This window comes from Staurois parvus, unplaced genomic scaffold (assembly GCF_062004578.1).
Source record: "Staurois parvus isolate SC_StPar_1 unplaced genomic scaffold, SC_StPar_1.0 ptg000249l, whole genome shotgun sequence".
Lineage (NCBI taxonomy): Eukaryota > Metazoa > Chordata > Amphibia > Anura > Ranidae > Staurois > Staurois parvus.
Genome location: NW_028318045.1, coordinates 643,368 through 668,518, shown reverse-complemented (window position 1 = coordinate 668,518; position 25,151 = coordinate 643,368). Strand labels below are relative to the sequence as shown.

At 39.4% G+C, this 25,151-nt stretch overlaps 2 protein-coding genes across 2 annotated transcripts in view; one reads left to right on the top strand and one right to left on the bottom strand.

Moving 5' to 3' along the window:
- SYN3 (synapsin III) overlaps positions 1 to 25,151 on the top strand; it is a 486,671-nt gene that overhangs the window by 213,263 nt on the left and 248,257 nt on the right. Inside the window, exon 6 of the mRNA XM_089680647.1 lies at positions 1,759 to 1,848. Coding sequence (XP_089536773.1) covers positions 1,759 to 1,848 — 90 coding nt within the window. The remainder of the gene's footprint in view (positions 1 to 1,758; positions 1,849 to 25,151) is intronic.
- TIMP3 (TIMP metallopeptidase inhibitor 3) overlaps positions 13,919 to 25,151 on the bottom strand; it is a 75,312-nt gene continuing 64,079 nt past the window's right edge. Inside the window, exons 4-5 of the mRNA XM_089680645.1 lie at positions 24,277 to 24,398; positions 13,919 to 23,721 (exon numbers count right to left, since the gene is read on the bottom strand). Of these exons, the coding sequence (XP_089536771.1) occupies positions 23,524 to 23,721; positions 24,277 to 24,398 (320 nt within the window). The 3' untranslated portion in view covers positions 13,919 to 23,523. The remainder of the gene's footprint in view (positions 23,722 to 24,276; positions 24,399 to 25,151) is intronic.

The following is a 25,151-nucleotide window of genomic DNA, read 5'->3' as shown; positions in this document are numbered from 1 at the left end:
ACCTTTGTTTAGTTTTCTTTTTTTTTCTTAGTTGTTTCTTTTGTTAGACTTCTGTTTTGGGAACACTGAACAAAGTACACAAGCAAGACTCAGCATAGGAGGTAACTTACTCTCATATGTTCACATCATATAGCTATGATAAGATTTTGTATTAAGGGGGTTTCCCCCAATGAGTGGCTATCTTTGGTTTACCAATCAACCTCCTATTACATACCGAATAAGCTTTATCCACATTCACTGATTTGTACCTTCCATATCAGTGATTCATCCTACTCAGGGGCGGACTGACAACTCATGGGGCCCCCGGGCAATAGGGGATCATGGGGCCCCTGTGTCCTTGCCCAAACTAAAAAAACCTATGAAAAAGGTACCAGGGGCATTTCATGGGGCCCCCTACTGACCCTGGGCACTCGGGCAGTGCCCGAGTTTCCAAATGGTCAGTCCGCCCCTGATCCTACTCTATAAGCATTGTGATACCTGATGTACCTCTGAGTTGTGTATTATTATTTACTTTCTGTAAGATTTATTGTCTTGCTGATGTACGCAATACAAATGTAACTTTAAAAAAAAAAAGTGGTAATTACCTCCCGAAAAAAAAGTGGTTATAACCTCGCGAAAAAAAAGTCCCGTCCACATCTGATGTTTTGGAATCTCAGGCAGAAAAGCTACACTTCTGCCTGCAATCTCAAAACACACTGCATTAGTAGAAAAAAGACACCATTTGTGCCATTTATTTTCAATAACAACTAAATGTGGTGCGGTTCTGCCACGATTGTCCCGCACAATTGCGACAAACCACAATATGTGAAGCTTGTTGCCAAAAGAATGGCACTGTACACACGTGGTGCGTTCTCCCACTATTGCACTGCATTTTCAGATTGAGACAGAATTGCAGAGATTCTGCCTGAGATCCCAAAACACCAGATGTGAATGGGACCTAAAACCTCCCTAAAGAATTTTTAAAAATAATTTCTTTATGCCCTTTATTTTTTTACTTGAACTTTGTTTTCAGATTATCTGCTGATCCTTCCGGTCATGCAGACTTATTGTTATCTGTGGCAATGAGCTGCAGGGTCATTTAGCCTCTGCAGCATTGCCACTGCAGTTCCCATGCTTTTGGTCCTAAACGATGTATACTCACACCTATGGAGATTGATCCTGCCAGCTGCCAACTCTGCTCCACCCTGCTCAGACAAGGCAGGGGAACGTGTCCTGCTGTTTTCACTACAGTTTAGTTCAACCCACCGACAGCAGCCATGTAGTGCCCTTCCAGCACTTACTGGGAATCCAGACTGGGGAATGGACGGGGGTGCAATTGGCTCTGGCTCTGGCTCTCAGCCGTGCACTGAGAGGCGTGGCCAAGTGTCAATCAGGCAGTTGGGTGGATCCCAACAATATGGTTGGGATCCTCCCAAATTCTGGAGCAGCTTTGCCATGTGAGCTGAAAGCAGGCAATAATCCTCTACTAGTTGGTTCTAGGTAATAGGAGAGCTAATGTAAGTTCACTCCTGTGACCCAGGAGAAGTATGGCCAAAACAAGCTTTGGCCATACTCCTTTTTAAGTTCATTGCTAATAGTATGTCTTATCCTAATAAGGTCCAAATATGTCTGGGTTTAGAAACGCTTTAACTCTCCATTTTATGTATCTATTAAGGTGACCTTGTGATAGTTCAGTAATTTCAATTTTAATGTACAGTAACTTAGAAGTCTGTTGAATTAATTGTGGCCATGCTTCTGATTCTGTCATTGTCTTTCCAGTTTTCACAGCTCATTAAGATCTTCCATAGACTGGGTGCTGACAAGTTCCCCTTAGTGGATCAGTCCTTCTTCCCAAACCACAAGCAGATGGTGAGTGTCACTGGTTTCCCTTATGGCTCCAAAACGAGACACGGAACGTCTCAGGGCAGGGATGACAGTTCCCTGTGCACTTGATGGTTCTGCTTTTAATTAATGGAAAGTGTTTATAAAAAGATTGAGTAAATTTTCTTGGAGAAAGGTTAATCCACGATTTCTGCTTCTGATTAGCATTTTGCAGCGGGTGATTGTGAGGTTTTTGGCAATGAATGAATGGTAGAATTTGCAAAGAGCTGTCTGAAGAGATCATCTTAGCTTTGTTGGTGACTGATTGTTTATCAAGTGCTGATTATTTATAATCTTACTAGTTGAATGTGTTTTTGTTGAAATTTAGACAAACTGGTAAGGTTGTCAGGTTCTTCTAAAAACAATATTCCTACCCACTTATTCTCACCTTCCATGTTGTCAATGCAAAAGCCAGGAGTCCAAACATTTTCTAAGCTCTGTGTTACATGATTCAGATCCTACACAGGGTTAATAACGCTCTCCCCTGCCTTATTTGACAGTGGTCTGGTTAACTGCTTAGTCCTGAAAACATCATACTGAGAGTAAGGGAAGTAACATGCCCCCCACCTCAGCCCCCTACCCAAAAGGACCATGTATTTCCCTAGCAAAGAGCACCATGAGAGCCTAGAAAAGGTATCAGTAGGTGGAAGAGATTGTTTTTGTTTTTTTAGAACTTTAACCTCTACAATGAGAGTCTCATTAAAAGCCAACATCATCCAAAATGATGTGTCATTCTTGAGACTTGTAGAATGAATAACATGACACCTTTTTATGGCTCTCACATAATTTATTTGCAGTGTTTCTCCACAATAGTTTGTATCTCCATCCTCTTCAAAAATGCCATAATAAAGGTATCACAGTCCCAATTTTTTGTTCTACATTGAGGGCAGTCAACTGGAGGAGCAGAACACAAATTTCAGCTTTATAAAGACAGACAGTAGGAGGTTTAAAGGCTGAGAGGATATGTTCAAGATTAGGGCAGTAGGGAGGTAGGAAGGCTAAAGCAGTGGGGAAGTGTTCAAGATTCTGGTGTTGATATCTCCATTCCAGAGCTCTTGAGAGATATAAATCCCAACATGTAATCCCTCTTTCAGCTACTGCAGATCAATAAAATATCAGTTTAGGCTAATTATGTAAAATGTGTAATTCAGTTATCTCAGTATTCTTTTCTGAAATGTCTTTTGAAAATGTTATCTTGCACGTGATTGACTTAAAATGGATCTGCACTGTAAACTCATGTCTAAAGCATGCCATAGATTAATCGATTCTCTTTCCTTCCACCACAGGTGGAAGGAAAGAAAATCACTCGATTCCCTCATCAACACAGTCAGTGTTGATGGGGGAATTCCTTCCGCAGTGCTATTGTATTCTGGGGGGAGGGGCATGGAAACCTTCCCAGCCAGCAAAATTGAAAACTCCCACCTTCTGGCTGTGCCAAAGTTGATCGATGGATCAACATGGGTAAAATCAACCTGCCCATACCTGTGTTGAAATTCATCTGGACCCTGCTAAAGCGGCCGAATTTCAATCCATGTATGGCTGGCTTTACTTACTATAGTCCACCTTCCTGGCCAATAACTTTAGAAGCAAATTAAAGTTGTAAATTAGCTACTGTTCCTCCCCCTAGATGAGTCAATGGGAATGCAAAAACAGCTTAAAGCAAGTTAATGCAGCTTAGTGGGAGAGTAGATTCTGGTCAGAAGGAGGTCCATTGAAAGCTTTCCAAACTAATGGAAAATACAGGTGGCATGCACTTGAAAGCAAGCTACATTTGCTCATCTGTACAAGCCCAGAGCCCATGGAAACAGGCCCTTAGACAGCTGTCCAACTGACTTATGATGAGACTTTGGTCAAATGGGCTCTTCTGAAGAGGATTTGGAGAGTAATATTCAGGCGGAACCATCTACTCTACGCATTTCTTTCAGTAGAGGTCATATGAGTATGGAAAATGGAGCTTAAATGTCATACTCATTTGCTCCTAAATGTATACAGTATTTGTATATTATAGGATGAAAGTTAATATGGTTACTTGTTATTAAAGGGGTTATGTAAGCTAATGGGTTTTTTATCACTAATTGTTTGCTAAGCAGATCTTCATCTTCTTCCTATTACTGTTTATATTATTATTCATAATGCTGGTGGTAGGCTACCTTCACTTTAAAATACACAGTTTATAACACAATCCTCCTGCAGACCTAATCAAGCTGTGTTCATTGATTTAATACATTTGAATTGATTTTGTATTTAGATGTCACAACAATGGCTTGGAAATAGTAGACCAAAGTGCTTGTTGAAATAAATGTTTAGAAACGTAACAAAAAGAACCTGGATAATTGGTTACCAAGTTTGCTGACTTGCTCTTTATTTAGTTTGAACTTCAAAGCAAAGGTGTTTTATGTAAGATTTGAGAAATGTATGTGTTTAGCAGTTGGACTGTGATCTTTGGACTGTGCAGGGGGAGGACAATGGAAGGCATAACTGGCATTTTATAATTGCGGATATCGGGTATTTTACTGAATCTTTTCCAAGGCTCTCCCTTTATGTGTGGCCAAACGAGAAGCATGCTGTGGGGAGATGTAAACTTGACATTGCCATCCAAACAAAGTCACAAACTGCAAAAAACATAAAATATGGTTACAAAAATATTTCCCACTTTAGATTGCGTTCACATGGCCACATGCAAGAAAAAGACCTGGAAATGTTTCCATATAGAAATTAAGCAAAAGGTGGTGTTGAGTGCTTCTATCGACATGAACAAGAATGGGCAAATTTCTCACCATCTATCTTCTTCAGTGAGACTTCTGCCCATCCATGACCAACCTTGTGGTGGAGAACAGTTTCAATGAACTAAGGTTGTTCCTACTATGCTGTACCCTGTTTGTAACAAGTGTTCTTATAGTCTTTTCAGAACTCCTATGAAAATACCAATAGGCTTAGTCATGACTCACACCTCCCACCACCTATGTGACAATGCTTGGGCTGTGTATAGGAAACTCTGGCACTAGACACTGTCTGGTGGGATGAACTGTTGTTAATTAGGGTAATTCTGGAAAAAGAAATAGGAGTTGTATCTGGTTGCTCTTCTTCTTAGCATGCTATAGCTGTCATGTCCTACAGTAATCCTCACCAGGCAGACACTAGCACACAAGATGCCCATAAAGCATGCAATATTGGTCTAGGAATAATGTGTTATGGGTGTGCCCTGTATTAAATGTTCAAAGCAACCCTAGAGCAAAAAAAAGAGTTTACTAAAACAGCTGTCACCTGTTAAAAAGCCAGTAAAATGTACCTTTCCTTGGGCTTACCCCACAGAATGCTGCTCTGATAAACAGAACTGGTGCACTAGGAAACTAGCACTTCCAGAAGTGTCATCTCCTGAGTCCCCCACAACTCTCAATGGTTACGCCCTCTGATCTTCCATCACTGTAGGAGAGAATAGTCACATGAAGTCAGAGGGAGGAAGCAGTTAGAGCTGTGGGGGACCCAGAAAATTGACAGACCAGGAAGTGTCAGTTTCCCACCAGACTTCAGGGGACCGATTCTAGTGATCAGAGCAGTGGTTGGGGCACATACTCCAGGACTTGTTTAACAAATTACAGCTCTTTTAATAAATACATTTTCACAACGGGATCACTTAATTGCAAAACAAAGCCTGCATGTACTGAGAGAGAAGGAGAAAACAGATAAAAAATTGTTCTAGAAGTCTAGTTTAGGAATGATAAAGAATTACAGACAAGAAGGATTTATAGAAAGGGAGAACAAGAATCTACAGGTAGGATCCTTCTACAAAATGTATACAAGTCATAAAGTTGCAAAAAAGTCCGTGTATACATGTATTCACATTTATGGGGTTCCCAGATACCCTACCACAGGTGGAGCAACCTGATAATGAACCTGTGGGCAGTACGACTATCTACTCAATGTGGTTTTCTGTATGATCCTGTACTGGGCTAATGACAGATTTCGGTAGACAGGGTATAGAGGAACCAAAAGTGTGGTCAGCAGAGGCACCTCATATTCAAAGAAAGTGAATCCAAATGGTGTCTTTGGTAAATACTGACCCTTGTGAAGATACCATTTGGATTCACTTTCTTTCCACACAGGTGCCTCTGATGACCACACTTTGGTTCCTTTTTGAGGCTCTATCCTCCATACCTAGTTTGGGAGATTAGCTGATTTGCATGTTATCAGCATGCGTAGTTTCAGAAACAGAGACAATGTTGTTGTGAGGTTATATTTAGACATCTAAACAGTTCTTTCCCCAGAAACTATAAAAATGTTTTGTTTAGGCTGGAGTTTGTCTTTTAACATACAGAATAAACCATGTCTTCTCCTGGGATCTTAGAACTGAAATACAGTAGACATCCTCCTCAAGTGACTCATATCCTTCTTCTCTACTCTGAAATACTCAGACTACACAAATGGCTGGTAACAAATGAAAAAAAAATTTGGTAAAAACGCCTTCTGTTTTGGGTTACATTTTATTGCATAATAAATAGCACACTGACTTGATTTGCCTGCAAAGTTTCAGTTGTTCTTGGCTGGCAGCTTAGAAAATATGGATTCCGTTGTGTCTCCTGACCCGAATTACAGGAATTAATTAGGTATAATAGGTATAAATTATGCAGGCTGATTTATAGAGCCAACAGAAATGGATGTATAGGGAGAGAACATCTGGAGTACAGTGAACACGACTTATGCATGTAATTACTGGAATTCGGATAAATGTGATGAAGTAGATGGCCATTCCAGCTCTAATGAACGTTGTTTTGATTTTTTTTGTACAATATTATATTTATTTATTTATTTTAAATATTTATTTATTTATTTATTTTGAAAAATAATATAAAAAACAAGATACATACCATGAGTAAAAAAAATTCAAGTTATTAAACATAACAATGTTCTGACAGGGCCATCTTAATAGCATCATGGGCCCCTGGGCAAAGTAATGCTCTGGGGGCCCCTACAAGCCTGCCCCAATTTGCACGCCTACTCTCAAAAATTATAGCATACTGTAAATAGTTGATATCATGAAATGGAAAGATTTATTAGTAGTTTAAATAAAATTGTTTTTATACATGCAAAAAAAAGAAAACATGCTATAGAATCAAAAACTAATCAACACAAAGGGCACAGTACGAGGAGGGGAAGGAAGAAGGGCACAATACAGGGGGAGAAAGGAGGGTACAGTACAGGTTCTGGGGCGCTGCCCGGGCCATCCCGGGACAGCTTAGTAAAAAGCGTGACTGTCCTGGCAAATCAAGTATGATTTAATGCAAGATTATTATGCAGTCCTTATGCACCTGGGGCCCCTGGCCAGTGCCCAGGGGTGCCCGTGCATTAAGACAGCCCTGTGTTGTGATATTGAGTATGGTATACAAAAATTCTAAAAAAAAAATTGTATTATGTATGTTGCTCAATATTATCAGCTAGACATGCACTAGGTAGGTGTCTACATTCTATTGGTAAGATTCTTGTCAAATTCCTTTACACCTTCACCTTATTTATAGCTGCTTACATATTCATTAGTGTTTCCTCTGCCTTTGTTAGACAAGCTGCACATTATCACCTAATAACCAGCTTATTTTTCCAGTACTACTTCCTACTCCTCTATCCACTAAAGCACATGCTGTCACCTTATATACAGCTCCCTGGTCCAGCAGTGCTTCCTATTCCTCCTTCAATAAAGGCACACATTGTCACATTGTATACACCTGACTATTCCAGGACTTCTTCTGACTTTATTTTTACATAACACTGCTGTAAGCACCTGTTTAAACTCCTCCACCCTTTTTGATGATCTGTTCCAGATCATAAATAATTCCAACAACATATTAACACTCTTCAGTAATACTGGAGTGTGCATTTAAAAGGCAAATATCAAACCAATTGTAGTGAGATAACATGTAATAACATGACAGCATGGCCAAAGGAGCAACCTGTTGTAAGGTGTAGAATGAACAAATTAGTTTAGTTTCAATATGTTATTTTAATAATTTTGTTTCATTAAATTTGTTTAAATCGCCTTTGGAATTTGTTTTGGTTTTTAATTCAATTCTATTCGAATTCAATTTGTCCGAATTCAGAAAATTAGAATCAGCATCCAAATTCTAATTTATTCTGTTATAAATTAAAATTTATGGTTATATTCATTGTATTTTATTTTATTCTATTCTATTCTGTTTTATTGTTTTTTCTCTATTCTAGTCTATTCTATTCCCTTTTTCTTTTATATTCTTTTATACTCTATTCTAATCTATTCAAATTCAAATTTATTCTATTTGAATTTCGGCAGATGGTAATATTCTTTCTATTTTGTTCTATTACATTGTTGTTTATTTTTTATTCTTTCTATTCTATTCTATTTTAATTTGTTCTATTCAAAATTCAAATTTCGAAAGACAGTTATATTCTATTTTATTTTATTCTATTGTTTTTTCTATTCTAGTCTTTCTATTCTATTATTTTCTATTCTAATCTATTCTTTTTAAATTTATTCTGATCAAAATTCAAATTTCAGAAGAATTTCTATTCTATGCTAATCTATTCTTTTATATTGTATTCTGTTCTATTCTTATGATTTTCTATTCTATTATTTTCTATTCTATTTTTTTCTATTCTATTCTAATCTATTCTATTTTTTTTGTATTTGAATTTGAGTCAAATTTTATTTGAATTTGAATTTCGTCTGAATTTCATTTGAATTTGGCTATTTCGGATTCGTTACTATTGTACTTCAGAAATTCTGAGACATGCTAATGTCCAAATAATGAAAACTTCATCCAAATTTCTATTGCAGTGACCTAACAGTCGGTAGGTCTATATGTAACGAAGCTGGTAGCTTGAGGTAGAGGATCATTCTCAACTACCATAGAGGACAACAGGGTATCACCCTTGTTGGCATTGGATGGCACCCCCTGCTCCGGTGAAGAGACAGGTGCAGCTGTAGCCTCTCCATCCAGTAGAGCTGGAGGCACAGCTCGGGCAGTGGTAGATGACTGTGGAGGTAATCCAGGTGGGGACCCAAACACCTTGGGAGCAGGCTTGACCCCATCTGCAACCAGCAGTGATGCTTTATCACACACAGTTGGACCCAGGATCTCATAGGTAGCAGCATACTCACAAGTGTTGACACAGGAAAATCATAGCCCCTCCTGGGTGGGGCCGTGGGGAGAGGTAAGCTTTAATGGAGATGTCGTGGCACCCTCTGGAGACAGCACTTGTTGCGACATGGTGGCATGATGTAGAATAGCAAGACCACCAGCAGGGCTGGGCACTCACACTACTGGGTACCACTTACCTTCCTCCTACTGTTGCGACAGCCACATATTGCATGATCCAATCTGAACACAGCATGCAGTGATCATGAGCTAAGCACATTGGGATAAGCCTGGAAACAGTGTCACCTTATATACAGCTCATTGATCCAGCAGTTCTTATTTTTACACGATATACAGCTTACTGATCCAGAACCTCTTCCTACTTCTCTATCAAGGCACACACTGTCACCTGATATAGGGCTTACTGATCCAGAAATGCTTCCTACTTCTCTATCAAGGCACACACTGTCACCTGATATAGGGCTTACTGATCCAGAAATGCTTCCTACTTCTCTATCAAGGCACACACTGTCACCTGATATACAGATTACTGATCCAGAAATGCTTCCTACTTCTCTATCAAGGCACACACTGTCACCTGATATACAGATTACTGATCCAGAAATGCTTCCTACTTCTCTATCAAGGCACACACTGTCACCTGATATAGGGCTTACTGATCCAGAAATGCTTCCTACTTCTCTATCAAGGCACACACTGTCACCTGATATACAGATTACTGATCCAGAAATGCTTCCTACTTCTCTATCAAGGCACACACTGTCACCTGATATACAGATTACTGATCCAGAACCTCTTCCTACTTCTCTATCAAGGCACACACTGTCACCTGATATAGGGCTTACTGATCCAGAACCTCTTCCTACTTCTCTATCAAGGCACACACTGTAACCTGATATACAGCTTACTGATCCAGAACCTCTTCCTTCCCCACTATCCATCAATACACTCACTGTCACCTTATATACAGCCTACTTATCTAGCACTGCTTCCTCTTCTTCTAATAAGGGGATTACTGTCATCCTATATAAAGTTTTGTGATCCGGCAATGCTTCCTACATTTATATCTGACAAGACACTCATTGACATCTTTTATTCAGCTTTCTGATACAGCAGAACTTTCTCATCCACTATCTGACACATTATATAGGGCTTATTGATCCATCTCTACTTCCTTCTCCACCATATGACAATGCACCCACTATCACCTGATAAAGGGCTTACTGATCCAGCACTTCTTCCTTCTCCACTATCCATCAATACGCTCACTGTCACCTGATATAGGGCTTACTGATCCAGTACTTCTTCCTTCTCCACTATCCATCAATACACTCACTGTCACCTTATATGGGACTTACTGATCCAGCACTTCTTCCTTCTCCACTATCCATCAATGCACTCACTGTCACCTTATATGGTACTTACTGATCCAGCACTTCTTCCTTCTCCACTATCCATCAATGCACTCACTGTCACCTTATATGGTACGTACTGATCCAGCACTTCTTCCTTCTCCACTATCCATCAATGCACTCACTGTCACCTTATATGGTACGTACTGATCCAGCACTTCTTCCTTCTCCACTATCCATCAATGCACTCACTGTCACCTTATATAGGGCTTACATCAGTAAGTGGAGAAGGAAGACGTGGTGGATCAGTAAGTCCCATATAAGGTGACAGTGAGTGCATTGATGGATAGTGGAGAAGGAAGAAGTGCCGGATCACCAACACTTCTTCCTTCTCCACTATCCATCAATGCACTCACTGTCACCTTATATGGTACTTACTGATCCAACACTTCTTCCTTCTCCACTATCCATCAATGCACTAACTGTCACCTTATATGTGACTTACTGATCCAACACTTCTTCCTTCTCCACTATCCATCAATGCACTAACTGTCACCTTATATGGAACTTACTGATCCAACACTTCTTCCTTCTCCACTATCCATCAATGCACCAACTGTCACTTTATATGTGACTTACTGATCCAACACTTCTTCCTTCTCCACTATCCATCAATGCACTCACTGTCACCTTATATAGGGCTTACATCAGTAAGTGGAGAAGGAAGACGTGGTGGATCAGTAAGTCCCATATAAGGTGACAGTGAGTGCATTGATGGATAGTGGAGAAGGAAGAAGTGCCTGATCACCAACACTTCTTCCTTCACCACTATCCATCAATGCACTCACTGTCACTTTATATGGTACGTACTGATCCAACACTTCTTCCTTCTCCACTATCCATCAGTGCACTCACTGTCACCTTATATGGTACGTACTGATCCAACACTTCTTCCTTCTCCACTATCCATCAGTGCACTGTCAACTTATATAGGGCTTACTGATCCAACACTTCTTCCTTCTCCACTATCCATCAATGCACTCACTGTCACTTGAAGTATGGATTATTGATTCAGCATGCATCCTCTTTAAATAACTGACAGGGCACACATTGTCATCCTATATACAACTTACTGATCTAGCATTGCTTTCTTTTCATCCTCTGACATGACACACACTGATACCATATATACAGCTTACTGATCCAGCACTTCTTCCTCTTCCATTATCTAACAGGGCACACACTGTGACTCTATATATGGATTATTGATCCAACATTGCTTCCTCTTCCACTATCTGACTGGGCACACACTGTCACTGAATATACAGCTTACTTATTCCACACTGCTTCCTCATCATTTCTCTGACAAGACATGTGCTGTCTCCTTATATACAGATTACTGATCCAGCACTGCTTCTTCCTCCTGCTTTAATTGACAATGCATTCACGGTCATCTTATATACAGCTTACGGATCTTTTTATAATCAATACGCTTCCCCCTTCTAAAAACTGACCAGCACCATCTTCCTGCAGCACTCTTCTCTCTTCACACCTCTGGATGGCAAAAACCAATGCTCAGAGGAGCCTGCAGATCTGAGCGGCCTGTGGCTGACCTTATTCCTCTAGTCATCTTGTAAGGTCGGGGTCCTTTATCCATCTGTATTTTGGTTATGTTCATGTTTTTGTGCGATCGTATGTAATTTTTGTTCACATATTATAGTATTCATATTTATTACTTTCCCTCTTCTGTAACACTTACTTTGTGTGGTTTCTCATGAAATAATGACATTCTGTAATTCTAGTAGGGCCAGCATACTTTTTAAACTGATTGCTTTGGGTGTGATTTGTTTTATAGCTGAAGTTTAATCTGCTTATATTTTGCCTTCCTTTTTTCCAACCCTACTCATCAACATGCTTTCATTGCATGCATTATTTTAGTCCCAGTGACATCAACTCCGGATCTCTATGCTTCTCTATGCAATGCAGGCAGATCATGGCTGGTGGGGGCGGCAGGGTGCTGTACATGACTTCCACAAAACATCACAGCACCTTTCCTCCGTACTCCTCTCAAGAGTTCCCAGGCCTGATGCAAGTAGTGTGCTGGCTCTTGGGAAGAGTTTTGTAAATATCAAAACGTCTTGTTGAGTTAGTGTTCCTGGGAAGGCTGCATTTGTATGCAGACTGCCTTAGATAATGTCCACATGTAATGTTGAGCCTTCATGATTGGAAAAACTGAAAGCCAACAAATAAAAGAGGTGGGCCAGGGAGAAAAGATGACGCTAGACATCCTCCATCCAGGAAATGAGGTGGGCTCTACTTTTTTTTTTGCAGCTTCTAATGCACATTGTGAGAAGCTCACAGTGTGCAGTGAAATCAGAGGAAGCAATTTCATTACAGGAGAGGAACCTGTACAACTGTGAGACTGAAGGGAAGACTGGAGTTTGGTTTTTAAAGTGTTCCTAAACCCAGGACCCTGCACTCACTATATCTGGTCTCCTACAGTACACAGAACATGGAAATTCAATTATTTTAGTAAATATAAACTGCTAAATACCTTTCCTCATCAGCAGTTAGAGCAGTCTTGTGACTTCTGTCAATGTCCAGCAGAGGACTGGTTAAAGCTTGTAGGAGGAGTTTTCATTTTGCTTCAGGAGGATGCAGAACCCCTGACCTCTGTCTGGACAGTGCTGATTGGCTCTGTGCTGATCACTTGTACTCTCCCAAAAAAAACCTCTCTAGCAATACACACCAAACTGAGCAAGTGCAGAGTGACTCCACACGATATGTCATATCAGGAGATAATGGGGGGGGGGGGGGACTGGAAGAAGGAGAGGATCAGAAAAGACAGGATCAAACAACATTTTTACACAATGCAGAGGATTATCCCCTTAGGTTCCACAGCAAGTATAACAAGCATGCTTTACTGCATATACAGACTGATTTTACTGTTGTGGGTTTAGTAACACTTTAATGTTTATTTGCAAAATAAAGTATCAAATATAAATATGATATAAACATTCTTAATTTTTTTGATTCTAATAAATATTGACCAAAAATGTTTCCCTGTAAACATTGGCAAAAATCTACAGTTCTTTCCTTGCATATACTGTAGCTGCCCATGGATGGTCCCTTCAGAACTGGCCGAATTTTGATCCATCTATGGCTGTTCCTGCTTGACAAAGTTGATCCAACGATCAACTTCTCTAGAACTGGACTTTGGGAAAACTGTTGTTGATCAGCAGCTTGTGGCCAATAGGCTGCAGCCACTGAACAGTGTATTCTGACAGCAGAGGAGTGCCCTTGTCAGAATACAAATGGCACAATATGGAGGTTTCCTCTATCCACCTTGCACATGTGAATAGAGGAATCCCACTGGCTGATTAGAAAAAAAAAAAAAAATGAACCGACCATGACCATCCTAAATATCAACCCCCAGCATTCCCCTCCATCGCCAATAATTGGACTGTTTTTACATCAAGGATACTTTTTGTCCAATCACAGTCCAGGGTATCTTTTGTTTCTCATTAAACATTTCTACACATGATTGATAGGCGATCAATAAGACACGAGAGACAAAGGCAATGTGTTTGGTAGAAATATAAAGTATTTGTTTAATGTTTAGGATAAAATATACTGCAAAACACAAACATTTTAGAGCAGAAGCCAATATACAATTACAGAATATACATTTCATAAATAATATTAGAGAAACCAGGAAAATGGGCTAGAATTGGCCATTCCACATATTTCTCTCTACAACGCAGACTTGATAATGAGCATCTGCAGGACTTTAAGCCTAGCCTAGCTGGACTTCACAGTATATACATGACATTATGTACAGGAAAAGGGATATTCCATTGCTAGTCCTTAGTCTGGGAAAGTCTACTGGTGGAGCTACAAGGCGGCCAGTTGGGAATTGTGTCTCATTCATGCCCACACAGGTTGCAATCCAGCATTCCTATTTGAGCAAAGTGATAGCCTGATTGGTTCAGCCAAATATAGAACCATAAATAAATAGGTATTCTTCTGATGTTCTGCATCAGATTTTTGGATCACATTAAAAAGAGTGCAGTCAGAGAGAATGTTTAGATGGTTCTTGATGGGGTTGGTGTGTGTGATTATCTACCTGTGCAGCTTACCATTTCTTAGATGTGATGGCTGAATTCATTTTCTTTTTTTTGTTCCCCCTTTTTCTTTTCCTTCTGATCCTGCCAATAACAAACTTCCTGTCCTAGGAGGACAACATTCACTTATATACTATATCTATAGAGCAGTGTTATCCACTTAGGATTGGACTGTAGAACCCTGACTCTTCGTGATAAATTAGTGTACTGGTGGGGGTATTTTGTAACCCAGTGAGAGAGCTGAGAACAATGTAACTGATACAAGTCAGAAGAAGCAGACAGCACAGGAAGTTAAAAGTCAAATTTGAGAGTATGATTAAAATATTATGAGGATGCAGCATTTTCTGTGTCTAGGGGGTAAAAAAAAATATGAAAAATAATGTATTTCTTGGCTTAATATTAATTTTGATGATGCATGTCTGTTTGTTGCAAAGAGAGATAAGTCATTATTTAGGTTTTGGAAATATTCAGAACAGTTGCAGTAAGTACAAAGAATTTTAATAGGAGAGACCCTACAATCTTAGAAGTTGTGTGTAAAAAGGCCAGTCTGAAACTAGCAATCATATAAAGTACATATAGAAAGGTAGGCTTTCAGTCCTCTAATTTCTTTGTACATCACCGCAACAGTCTGCAGAAAAAGTAAATACATTCAGATGTATTCCATAAGCAGTGTAGGTGCCAAGTGCGTTAACCCACGGTTGCCAATCAGAATTCAGTCACTGAAGTCAGGCTAGTACAGGATGACTTATTGGTTGCTGCACCCAGTACTTGACTCCTTGCACCATTTTACTAAATAAGACATGTGACATTTATAACTTTTACTTTGGGTGCTTGCATATGCATTTGTAAATGTTGAGTATCTGTTATGAAATGTGGTCATCTTATAAAACCTTCAAACCCATGAAGCAAACTGACCTAAATTTGAGCTGAGATCTGACATCGGTAGTGTAGACAAAAACAATTTTTTGCTGCATTACGGAATGTCAGGATTCATAAGTATCTGCTTAACAGTCTATCAATTATTAACTAGTAAGTGTTTATTATCAATGTTCTTGCCAAGATGGGAAGAGAGGCAGTTTTGTTTGCTGTACCCATTTAGTATGACACATCGGATCCACTTAAATGGCTCTTCTCTGTACTGCCTGATGTCGTGCTGACAGACTGTCGCCAAGTCTGGTCAGAATTTGGCAGCACCCTTCACACTCCCCTGTGCCAAATTATAGGGGAGTCTTTATAAACTGTTAAAGATATAGTTTAATTTGCCTGTATTTTGTTTCCCTAATCCCCCCCCCCAACATTGACATGTTAATGACATTTTTAAATAAAACCTTTCCAGTTTCATTACATGGCAGTGATCTCATCAACCTCCGTGCTTCTCTGTACAATATTGGCCAGTGGAAGGAGCCAGGCCAAGGACAGTAAGGCTGGGCAGGAAAGAGCTAGATGATGGTGGACATCCTCCAGCTTCTAATGCACATTGTTAGAAGCTCACACTGCCGTGAAATCAAACGTAGCAATTTCAGTAGAGGAAAGGAACCTTTATAAATTTTGCAAAACTGCAAGGAAGGCTGAAGTTCAAATTAAGTGCATGGAGCTTGTAAAAGCACCTTTATACAGATATCTGCCTATGTAGACCAATAATTGAATGAAGTGGGGTGGAAATCAGGGGAGAACTGGGAAATGCAACAAACTGGCCCTTTCTTAGCAGTTTACTGTGTTGTAGAGAAAGTGCCCAACACAAAAAGTGTTATGGAGCACTGCTTTTGTTGAAATGGTGAAACGATGGGTAGAGTCGTAATGTGTGCACATAGCAAAGGCTTTGCTTTCAATGGAGCAGGGAAAGTTTGAAATCCCATCAAGTTATTTTTTATGCCAGTGTCAGGATGGGTCGATTTCCCTTTACTTGCCTTCATCCAGATACAACAGGAAATGATATGAAATCTCCCCAAAACTAAGGAATTTTCCATCTTAGTTGGAATTTGTCCCAATTGGAAGACTTTGCTCCCCACATTTTTACCTCATACCTACTCTAATTTAAAGTATTCCTCATCATTTTCAGTCTTGGTGACAATGATCACCAAATAGAATGGTGAATCTCCCCAACTGGGAAACAGACTGCAACAAAAACACTGGAACAGTAAAATGGAGAAACTGATCATTTAACAAGATAATAGGCTCTGGTGAGGCTGTTCACATAAAACAAGGCTCCCCTTTGGTGAACATAACAGAAGCACCAGAACAAATGGTGAAACAGTCCACATAGCTTTAATGATTCAGACTATGATCACATAAAACATCCAACACTATTCGAGGGCTCAAGAGATGACCCTTCATCGGGGTAAAAGGACTTAAAGAAGCAGAATTACCAGGATACATTAATAAACAATGGTGTATGAAGTAGATAGCATGACCCAATAAAAAAAAAAAATATGCATGACTGCAGTTCTGAGTGGGAAGTATCTTCTCTCAGGGGCACCAGCATATCATATTCATACTGAACTGGAGATTGGGGGGGGGAGCAAGTGTGCCCCTCTCTCAGGCCTAGTTCTTCCCTATTGGGAAATTGGTTGCTGGTGATGGCTAAATGCTGTAGAATTGGCATGCATAGGTAGGCCAGACTGTAACAGTAATAAAGAGACTATTGATTCTAGAAGTTCCTGAACTTTTTATTTTTCACAAATGTTTGGCCACTTTGGTGAACGAATAAAATTAATCACTGTCTTTTTTATGTACACAATAATCTATAATAGAGATACAAAAAAAACATTTGCAATGCTTCTCAAGATTCCAAAAAAATAAATAAATCATTGAATAGACTGTAGGAGTGGGCAAGTCATAAATTCTCACAATCTGTGTTTATTCCATTTGCAATATTTTTTGTTAGTCACTGCAATTTCCTACCTCTTTCCTGGAAGCTGTGAAGGATAAAAAAAATGTTTTTTGCTGCAATTTTCTTCCAATGCTGATCATACAAACCAGTTGATCAACCAATCCAATCAGTTAATTGATTGGATATTATATTTTTTTAAACTTTGCCAGCTGTAAATTTTGCTTCGTTGTGGAGATCACCTAAAATGACTAATGTTTGGAAGCTATTAACTGCCACTGCAAAAAAGGTTTATTTTGTGATTTGATGGTTTGACCGCAAAATGGGCCAAATAACACTTCTAGTCAAAATTGTTTGAACAAAAGGTCACTCAAAAGATTTTTTTTATCTTGGCCTAATTTCAAACAATTGCAATTTTCTCATCCCAGTTAATGGTTTCCATCATTCCATTCAATGCAGTGAAGTCTGTCTTTTGAGATGAAAAAAGTCATTAAATATGGTTAATGGCTTCGACCAAATGATCAACTTGATGTATTCTTAGAAACTTGGATAGATGTTTATTCAGGCAGCATTGGGCTTGGTAAGTCTAGACTATTTCTATGAACTGTATATACTTTATCAAAAATAAAATGACTAAGTTCACATAATAAGGTCCACTTGACCACTATACATTATGCCAATGAGCATTGTTATCTACAAAAATCAGAAAGCCATTTTTAGGCATTTATTAGGTCTTTTAAAAAGGGAGACTCTTTTTTTAATGTTTTAGAGATGTGTGGACATCCTAATATAATCTTAATGTATACGTTTTAAAAGCTTTTCCTTTTTTTTTTAATCAGTTTATATTTTATTTACTGAAAAGCAGACATATTGGGGTTTATTTACTAAAACTGAAGAGTGCAAAATGTGGTGCAACTCTGCATAGAAACCAATCAGATTCCAGGTTTTATTACCAAAGCTTAATTAAACAAGCTGAAGATAGAATCTGGTGCAGCTGCACATGGTAGCCAATCAGCTTCTGAGTGCTCCAGTTTTAGTAAATCTACCCCTCTTAGTCAATACATAGGCAGCCTCTACTTCCTTCTTATTAACCCTGCACAGTGACTATTTGTTTGCTGTTCTTCTCCCTCAGTGCAAGTCTACTAGTCACATCTGTCCTGCTTAAAAATAACAGCTGATATTTTATTTCAGAAGTTGTTGAACAGGGGGTCTGAGGGACTGCAGTGATCTACAGGCTCCGGTATTAGTGGGAGAATGCAAAAATATACAAAATACAGTTGTGAAAATATGGAACAGTAAGAATGTTAAAATATAAAAGTCACTTAAATATGACTTTCAGTTAAGAGCAATTTGAACTAAAATACACTGAAATCATGATTTAGGAAGATTGAAGCTTAAGTTTAAAAGAAAAAACACAAAAACATAACACTCTAGAATGGCCAGCATACCATCAGTATGTTATAGGCAAGTAGATGTTTTGTTGGCCAATTGTGGTCTATCAGTCCACCTAGAACCAACAATGTCACTTAAATTTTGGCACAGTGACAAACCCTGGCAACTGCTGGACTAGTTTCTTAAACTGACCATAAACGGATTTAAAATTTTGGCAAATCCCACCATCGGGCTCAAACATCAATTTCAAAATTCAGCAAGCTGAGTGGAAACTTGTCCAAACAGTGCCGGCATCTATTTAGATGCATTTAGTGTTGGAGTATTCAGGCAGCTGTGGGTGTATCTGATTACACAAGTCAGCAGTATACTGTAGATACCTCCATCCACGTTGTCTAGCATGAATGGAGGAATCAACTGATATCTTAGTAATAACCAGATGACAATGTAAAGTCCATTAAACTTGGCACAATTCTGCAGATACCATTAAAGTAAAAGAAATTCTTTTACATAGGTGGCCAGTTTGCAAAACTTGATCTGTTGCTAAAACAAGAATTCGGCATTTTGTAGATCCACAACTGATTGGGCTCCACAAGTGGCCTAAGCTTGCTGTGGTGTATCATAACTTATATCTACTTCTATTCAGTGCTTAGTTATATAAACAGACCTCCAATCATCTTTCTGGCTATCCAGTAGTTGGCTGTGCATGCTATGCCAAAGTTTAACAAAGTTCCTGTGTAAGCTGAAAAAGCAGCCTCATTTAAAAGCACTTGTTGCTAAATTGAACTACAAAAAAAGGGGGAAAAAAATACAAACTCCATAGCCAAAGAGTATTCTCCACAAATATAAAAGCATATCGATATAAAATATTTCTTATCTGTGATATAATTGTAGCAAACCTGTAAATAGCATACAAAAAAAAAAAAACTACAACTCCCTACATGGAATGGAGTGAAGATATATTAAAAAAAAATTCCTCTACAAAATGATAAATAAGAGAAAAAAATATATAAAACAGAAAATATGTTAAGTCACACAATCTCAGTAAAACATATACTTTAGTCACCCATTTCGTCAGAACTGATAAAAAAAAAAAAAAAACACAAACTTTATATTAGAGATCTACAGGATTTCAATTCAAATATTGTCAACAGCAACTCAAAAAAATATACACTTTCACAAATTCCCCTTAGCTGGGTGTCAAGGCACTGCCTAGTGAGTGCCGATTTTTAAGGTAATCTCACATGAGTAAAAGAAGATTATTATTATTCCATTTAGAAAAAAAAAACATTTTTTTTTTTCAGTCTGCCTAAAGAGGATTCTGGTGCCGAAAGTCCCAACTGGCAGTTGCTGTGCTGTCAATTCATACAAGCCGTGTCTGTGTATCTATGGATGTAGAACAGTAGCAGAGTTCCATATGTAAGAGGAATGTAGCCAATAGCTAGGCTCTGTTATTTAGTACTATTGTACCCACTTAGGAGCTCAGAGACAGCATGTGTTAAGTGCAGGAAGTTGACTGAGCAGCAGCTGGCAGGGGGGACCACAGCTCGATACTTTTGCTCAGGCAAGGCAAGTAAAACAAGGAGGCAGATATAAAGTTTTCAAAATTAAGACTGCCTAATCATAAAACTTAAAATCTAAACTTAGGAAAAGAGTTAAATATACATTTGAAATACACATACCTGAACAGTTTCTCCTGATACAAGATCTGTAATTGTATTAAGCCAAGCCTAGGATCTAGGCATCCCTATCACATAGCTTAGCAAAGTTGGTGACCACACTTTTCTTTACTGCAGTTAAGCAATACAGCTTGGTCATGAACCTGCCCCAGCCTGTAATTGGACAGTGCAGGAGAAACAGCCTCTTGGTTCGGTCATCAGCCTACTTTTTTCTCCTGTAGTTTAAACTGAAATAGGCTAAGAGTCCATGCACACTGGGCTTTAAAAAAAATGCCAGTTCTTTTTGCAGAAAGAAAATGCTCATATAGAGTTGTTTTTTTTTTTTTTTTACACAGGCATTTTAGGAACATTTTACTTTTTTGTGCTAGTAGAAAACTCCTCTCAAAAGCGCAAACCAGAAGGATTCTTTTAGGTATTAAACGTTGAGCTTAAAATATGCCTCTAAACATCCTAATGTCCATGGCCACATAGGAATTGAGCTGCTTCTACTGGCAAAACACAAAACTCTGGTAGAAGCAGTGTTTTTTTAATCTCAGTGTGCATGGACCCCAAGAATGCTGTCCCTCCCTCTCCAAGTCCCAAGACAAAATTATGTAAGTCGTAATGCCTGTGCAGTTCTTGATTGTGTTCACAAATGTCTGACATAGATCAACCCCTGTAGCAGTCTGATCATTGGGGAAGAAGAGACTGAGGAAATGTTTCCTCGTGTCTGCAGCAGAAAAATGGCATCTCAACATAGGCAGTTACTAACTGGAGCTCAAAGATGGATTTTTAATAGTAAAAAGTTGGAGGATTTCTGCAAAATTATACTACTGCTGTATATTGTGACATGTCAGGAATTTATTAATAATAAAGGTTGCTGAAGGAAATTTTGCCTTTTGTTGATTGCACTGCCTCTTCCCAGAGACAGCATATATGAAGTACCTTATGGGTTGTCCAACTGAGGCACCTAGTAGTTTTATTTGCTGGAAAAGCTGCATGTTGGAAGTCATTTTGGCTTTTTTGTTACTCATGTGAGGTTATCCTACAAACTGATCTTCTGTGATGTCCCATGCATGGATGTTGAGATATACAAACTCAGGTCTTTACCACTAGATGGGAGCAGAGAGGTTCACAATGGCCCCTATACAGGAATCACCATACTGAATATTGCCAATCTGAAGGTGTATGGAGCTATTTCACACCTCCTGGATGAATTCACTGGGTTCTCTCTCCATTTGATTTGTCATTATGCCACAGAAAAATACAATACCAGGATTCACAGCTCCATTTTGGCTGTTACTAGCATGTGTTTTTACCCCAAACAATGATATTACTGGCAAGTTTGCACTTGCAATGTAATATTCTGAATACTTCAAAAGTGTAACAGTACTTAATGGCCAGCTCTAACCGAAATGCACCAAAATCTGTGCTTGAAAAGTTTTCTACTGTGGTGGCATCTTAATATTTCACAGGGACCCCAATAGTGAGATCTCTCCACCAGATGCTCTGGCAGCCACGTAAAAAGATGGTGTCCCTCCCCTCTGATGGATCTGTTATGCAGGGTTAAGAAAGTGACACCTTTGTATTGGTTTTTTGGAAGAAACACAAACTGCTACAGGGAAATCTGAGTCACTGAGAGGTATGCAAACCTCTGGCGTCTACTCAAAATGGAGAGAATCTTCCTTGCTGGACTCTTCATGGACCACTTCTATGGTACTGTGACTGTTAACATCCACTCCCTCTCCAATGATTGGTTCTGCTTTACAATCAGAGCAAGATTATAAGATAATAACTTTATTATACAAAGACCTCCAGTATAAAGATATTTCACAGAAAAATAAAAGACTTTCTGGAGTCTTTAAAAGGCCTCTGTCATGAAGCAAACATGTAAGAAGGCTTTGATGAAAGGCATGTCCTGCATACCAGACTCGAGGCAGTGGTCCAGTGACTGGGTTTAGCTTCACTACTTCGGGAGGACTTTCATGTGGTACATGGATAATGACTGCTTTTATCAGAGCCTTCCACACAGGTGTGACAGATTCCCTTTAAAGTGCACCTGTGCTTGAGTGTTAACTTAAAGCTGTGTGAACATTCTTGCTGGGATTGATAAATTAAGAATAATAGATGGGCTGAAACACTTCTCCCGAAGAAAATGCTTCTCCAGAGTCCTACCTTTGCAGGCCCTCTGACCAAAAGCCTTAGTGTTTGATCATGTGATCTCTGATGATGGCGAGTGTCAGAATTCAGATTGGCTAGTCTTCCTCTTTGACAGAGATCACGTGATAACATGCCTTGATGGAAGGGACTTCAGAGGTCTTCTTCACAAAAAGGGAAGTGTTTCAGCCTATTACTTTTTATTTATCCACCAGGTTACATAGATTTAGGTTAACCTTCAAGGAAAGGTCCATGTTACCAGAAAAACACCACATGTTGCATAATACTCCAGGCCACAAGAGGGAGCTGCATCTTTTTTTTACAGCCCTGCGATATATCACGCGGTAGGCTGTAGTAGCTTATTTTTTTTCTGGCTGGTTCTGCCTGTGACCTGCAAGGCATTGCGCCAAAATTCCATTTCATAAAAAAAAAAAAATATAACACTGGCAAATGTATATAGCAAGGTCTGGAAGGTATGCTTTTAGTGCAACAATAACTCTCTTGAGTTTCAAGAAAGCTTTGTAGGTCTTGCTGATTGTTTTATAGAATTTTAGGGTCACTCGGTCCGACATTTCCCATTTTTTTCTGCTTTTCCCAAAACTCCTTTGAAACCGTTGCAATTTATTTCCACAATTTTCTCTACTTAACCAGAGTCTTTTGCCTAGAGTTTCTTCTATGAACTTTTGGGACACAGCACCTCTTGTGGCAGGAGGCTGCAGCTGTGATAGGAAACAAACAAATGCACGGCACTGTTTCGAAACGCAAAGGAGGCCAATGTTGGGTGGCCGAAGGAAGTGTTTCATATCATAAAAAGAAGAAAAAGAAAAACAAAGCAAGACTTTCCCAGAGAACCCTGCAAACCGTCTGGCTTAAATGGGTGATTGAAAATAAAAGAAGAGTGATTAAAAAATATACTTTCAGTATGATGGCAAAGACTTAAGTGTTCCAAGTGCTAAATTTTAGCAAGAAATCAGGCACTAATTTCATTGCTGCTTATACGTTCGGGTTTTTTGTCCATTTTAGTTTGTGGGCTCAGGGGTCCGTGGTGTTGATCACGGTTTTGTCTGGTGGAGTCCATCCTCTGTACCAACTGCAGTAACCCTCCTTCTGCTTGATGCAGGCGTAGTTTTTGGACTGATAACCTGGGTAGCCAAAATTTGAGAGCAGATCTGTCCACAGGCACTCACTCTTGGATGTAATGAAGCAGGGGAGGTAATAGCAAGGCTTGATCTGTAACACAGAATGGGCAACCAGGGTAAGAAATTACATTCTTGACCTACAAGCTGAAATCCAGGCAGTAATAAAAAAGCACAAAACAAATACAGCTCTGCTATCAGCAAATGGAAAAACTGGTTGTAGTTTTCAATGAACTACAAGAGTGCTGATGAGTGCCCTTATAGTTCATGGACGTTTCCTTCATTTCAGTAACTGTCTGCTCCTCTGGAAAGTAGGAGCAGACAGTTGTACAGAGTGTCTGCAGGAGCCTGACATTGTACCCATTATCCGTTGATCGCAGGTACATGGTTTTTTTTTTTGTACAAAATGTGAACTTAGCTTTAAATCTGCTTACAGCTAGCCTTTCCCGGTTCCTCTTGGGAGGAGTTATGGAAAGAGGAGTTTTGTAAATATTAGAATGACTTGATAGGTGGGTGTCCAGTCCAGGAGAGGAGCTTGTACAACTCTCAAGACTAAAGGGAAGGCTATATATCAGCTTTAAATCAGATACTAATCTAAAGAGTTGTAGATGTTCAATGTACAGAATATAGGGAGAAACCATCCTCTTACCTTGCAGTTACATCCCAGGTGATAGCGATGATTGAGCCCTTTACGCTGGGCCAATGTCAACTTGTCCCATTTCTCAATCAAATTGCACAGTCCAGTGTATACCTTGCCTTCATAGACACGGCCTAGATAGGAACACAGGAACCATATTACAGTCCATGAACTAAATCAGAGGTCATTTCAGAACCATTTTATAACATACTAACGAAAAAGTGCCAATATCTGCTACATTGTATGGCCAAAAGTTTATGGACACCTGAAATCCCACCTAGGTTTGGCTAAAAATATGTGGACCTTCCTCCAAATGACTGAGTTTAGGTGTTTAAATGTCTTTGTAAGATGTAGTACCCTTCATTGGAGACAGCTGAGCATTTCCAACCTTATTGTAACTGTTTGGGGAAGATCTATTTCTGTTCCAGCAGGACTATGCCCCTGTGCAAAAAGCGAGCTCCTTAAAGTCTTGACTTCAACCCTACTGAACACCTTTGGGATGAATTAGAACACTAAATGTGTATCAAGCCATCTCGTCTCACATCAGTACCTCACGAAAATTCTTTTGGCTGAATGGGTTTAATTCCCACAGACACACTGCATATTCTTGTGCAAAGCCTTCCGAGAGAAGTGGAGGCTGTTATAGCCACAGCGAGTGTTCACAAACTTGGCCATATAGCGTGTGATGTAGAGAGGGCAGTTTTGTAAAAAAAAATTGCATGAGGCGATACCTGGACACTACAGCGGTCGCACAGACAGTTCAACTCTTCCAGGATGGCACATCAATACGTGCCATTGCCAGAAGGTTTGCTGTGTCTCCCAGCACAGTCTCAAGAACATAGAGGAGATTCCAGGAGCCAGGCAGTTACTCTAGGAGAGCTGGACAG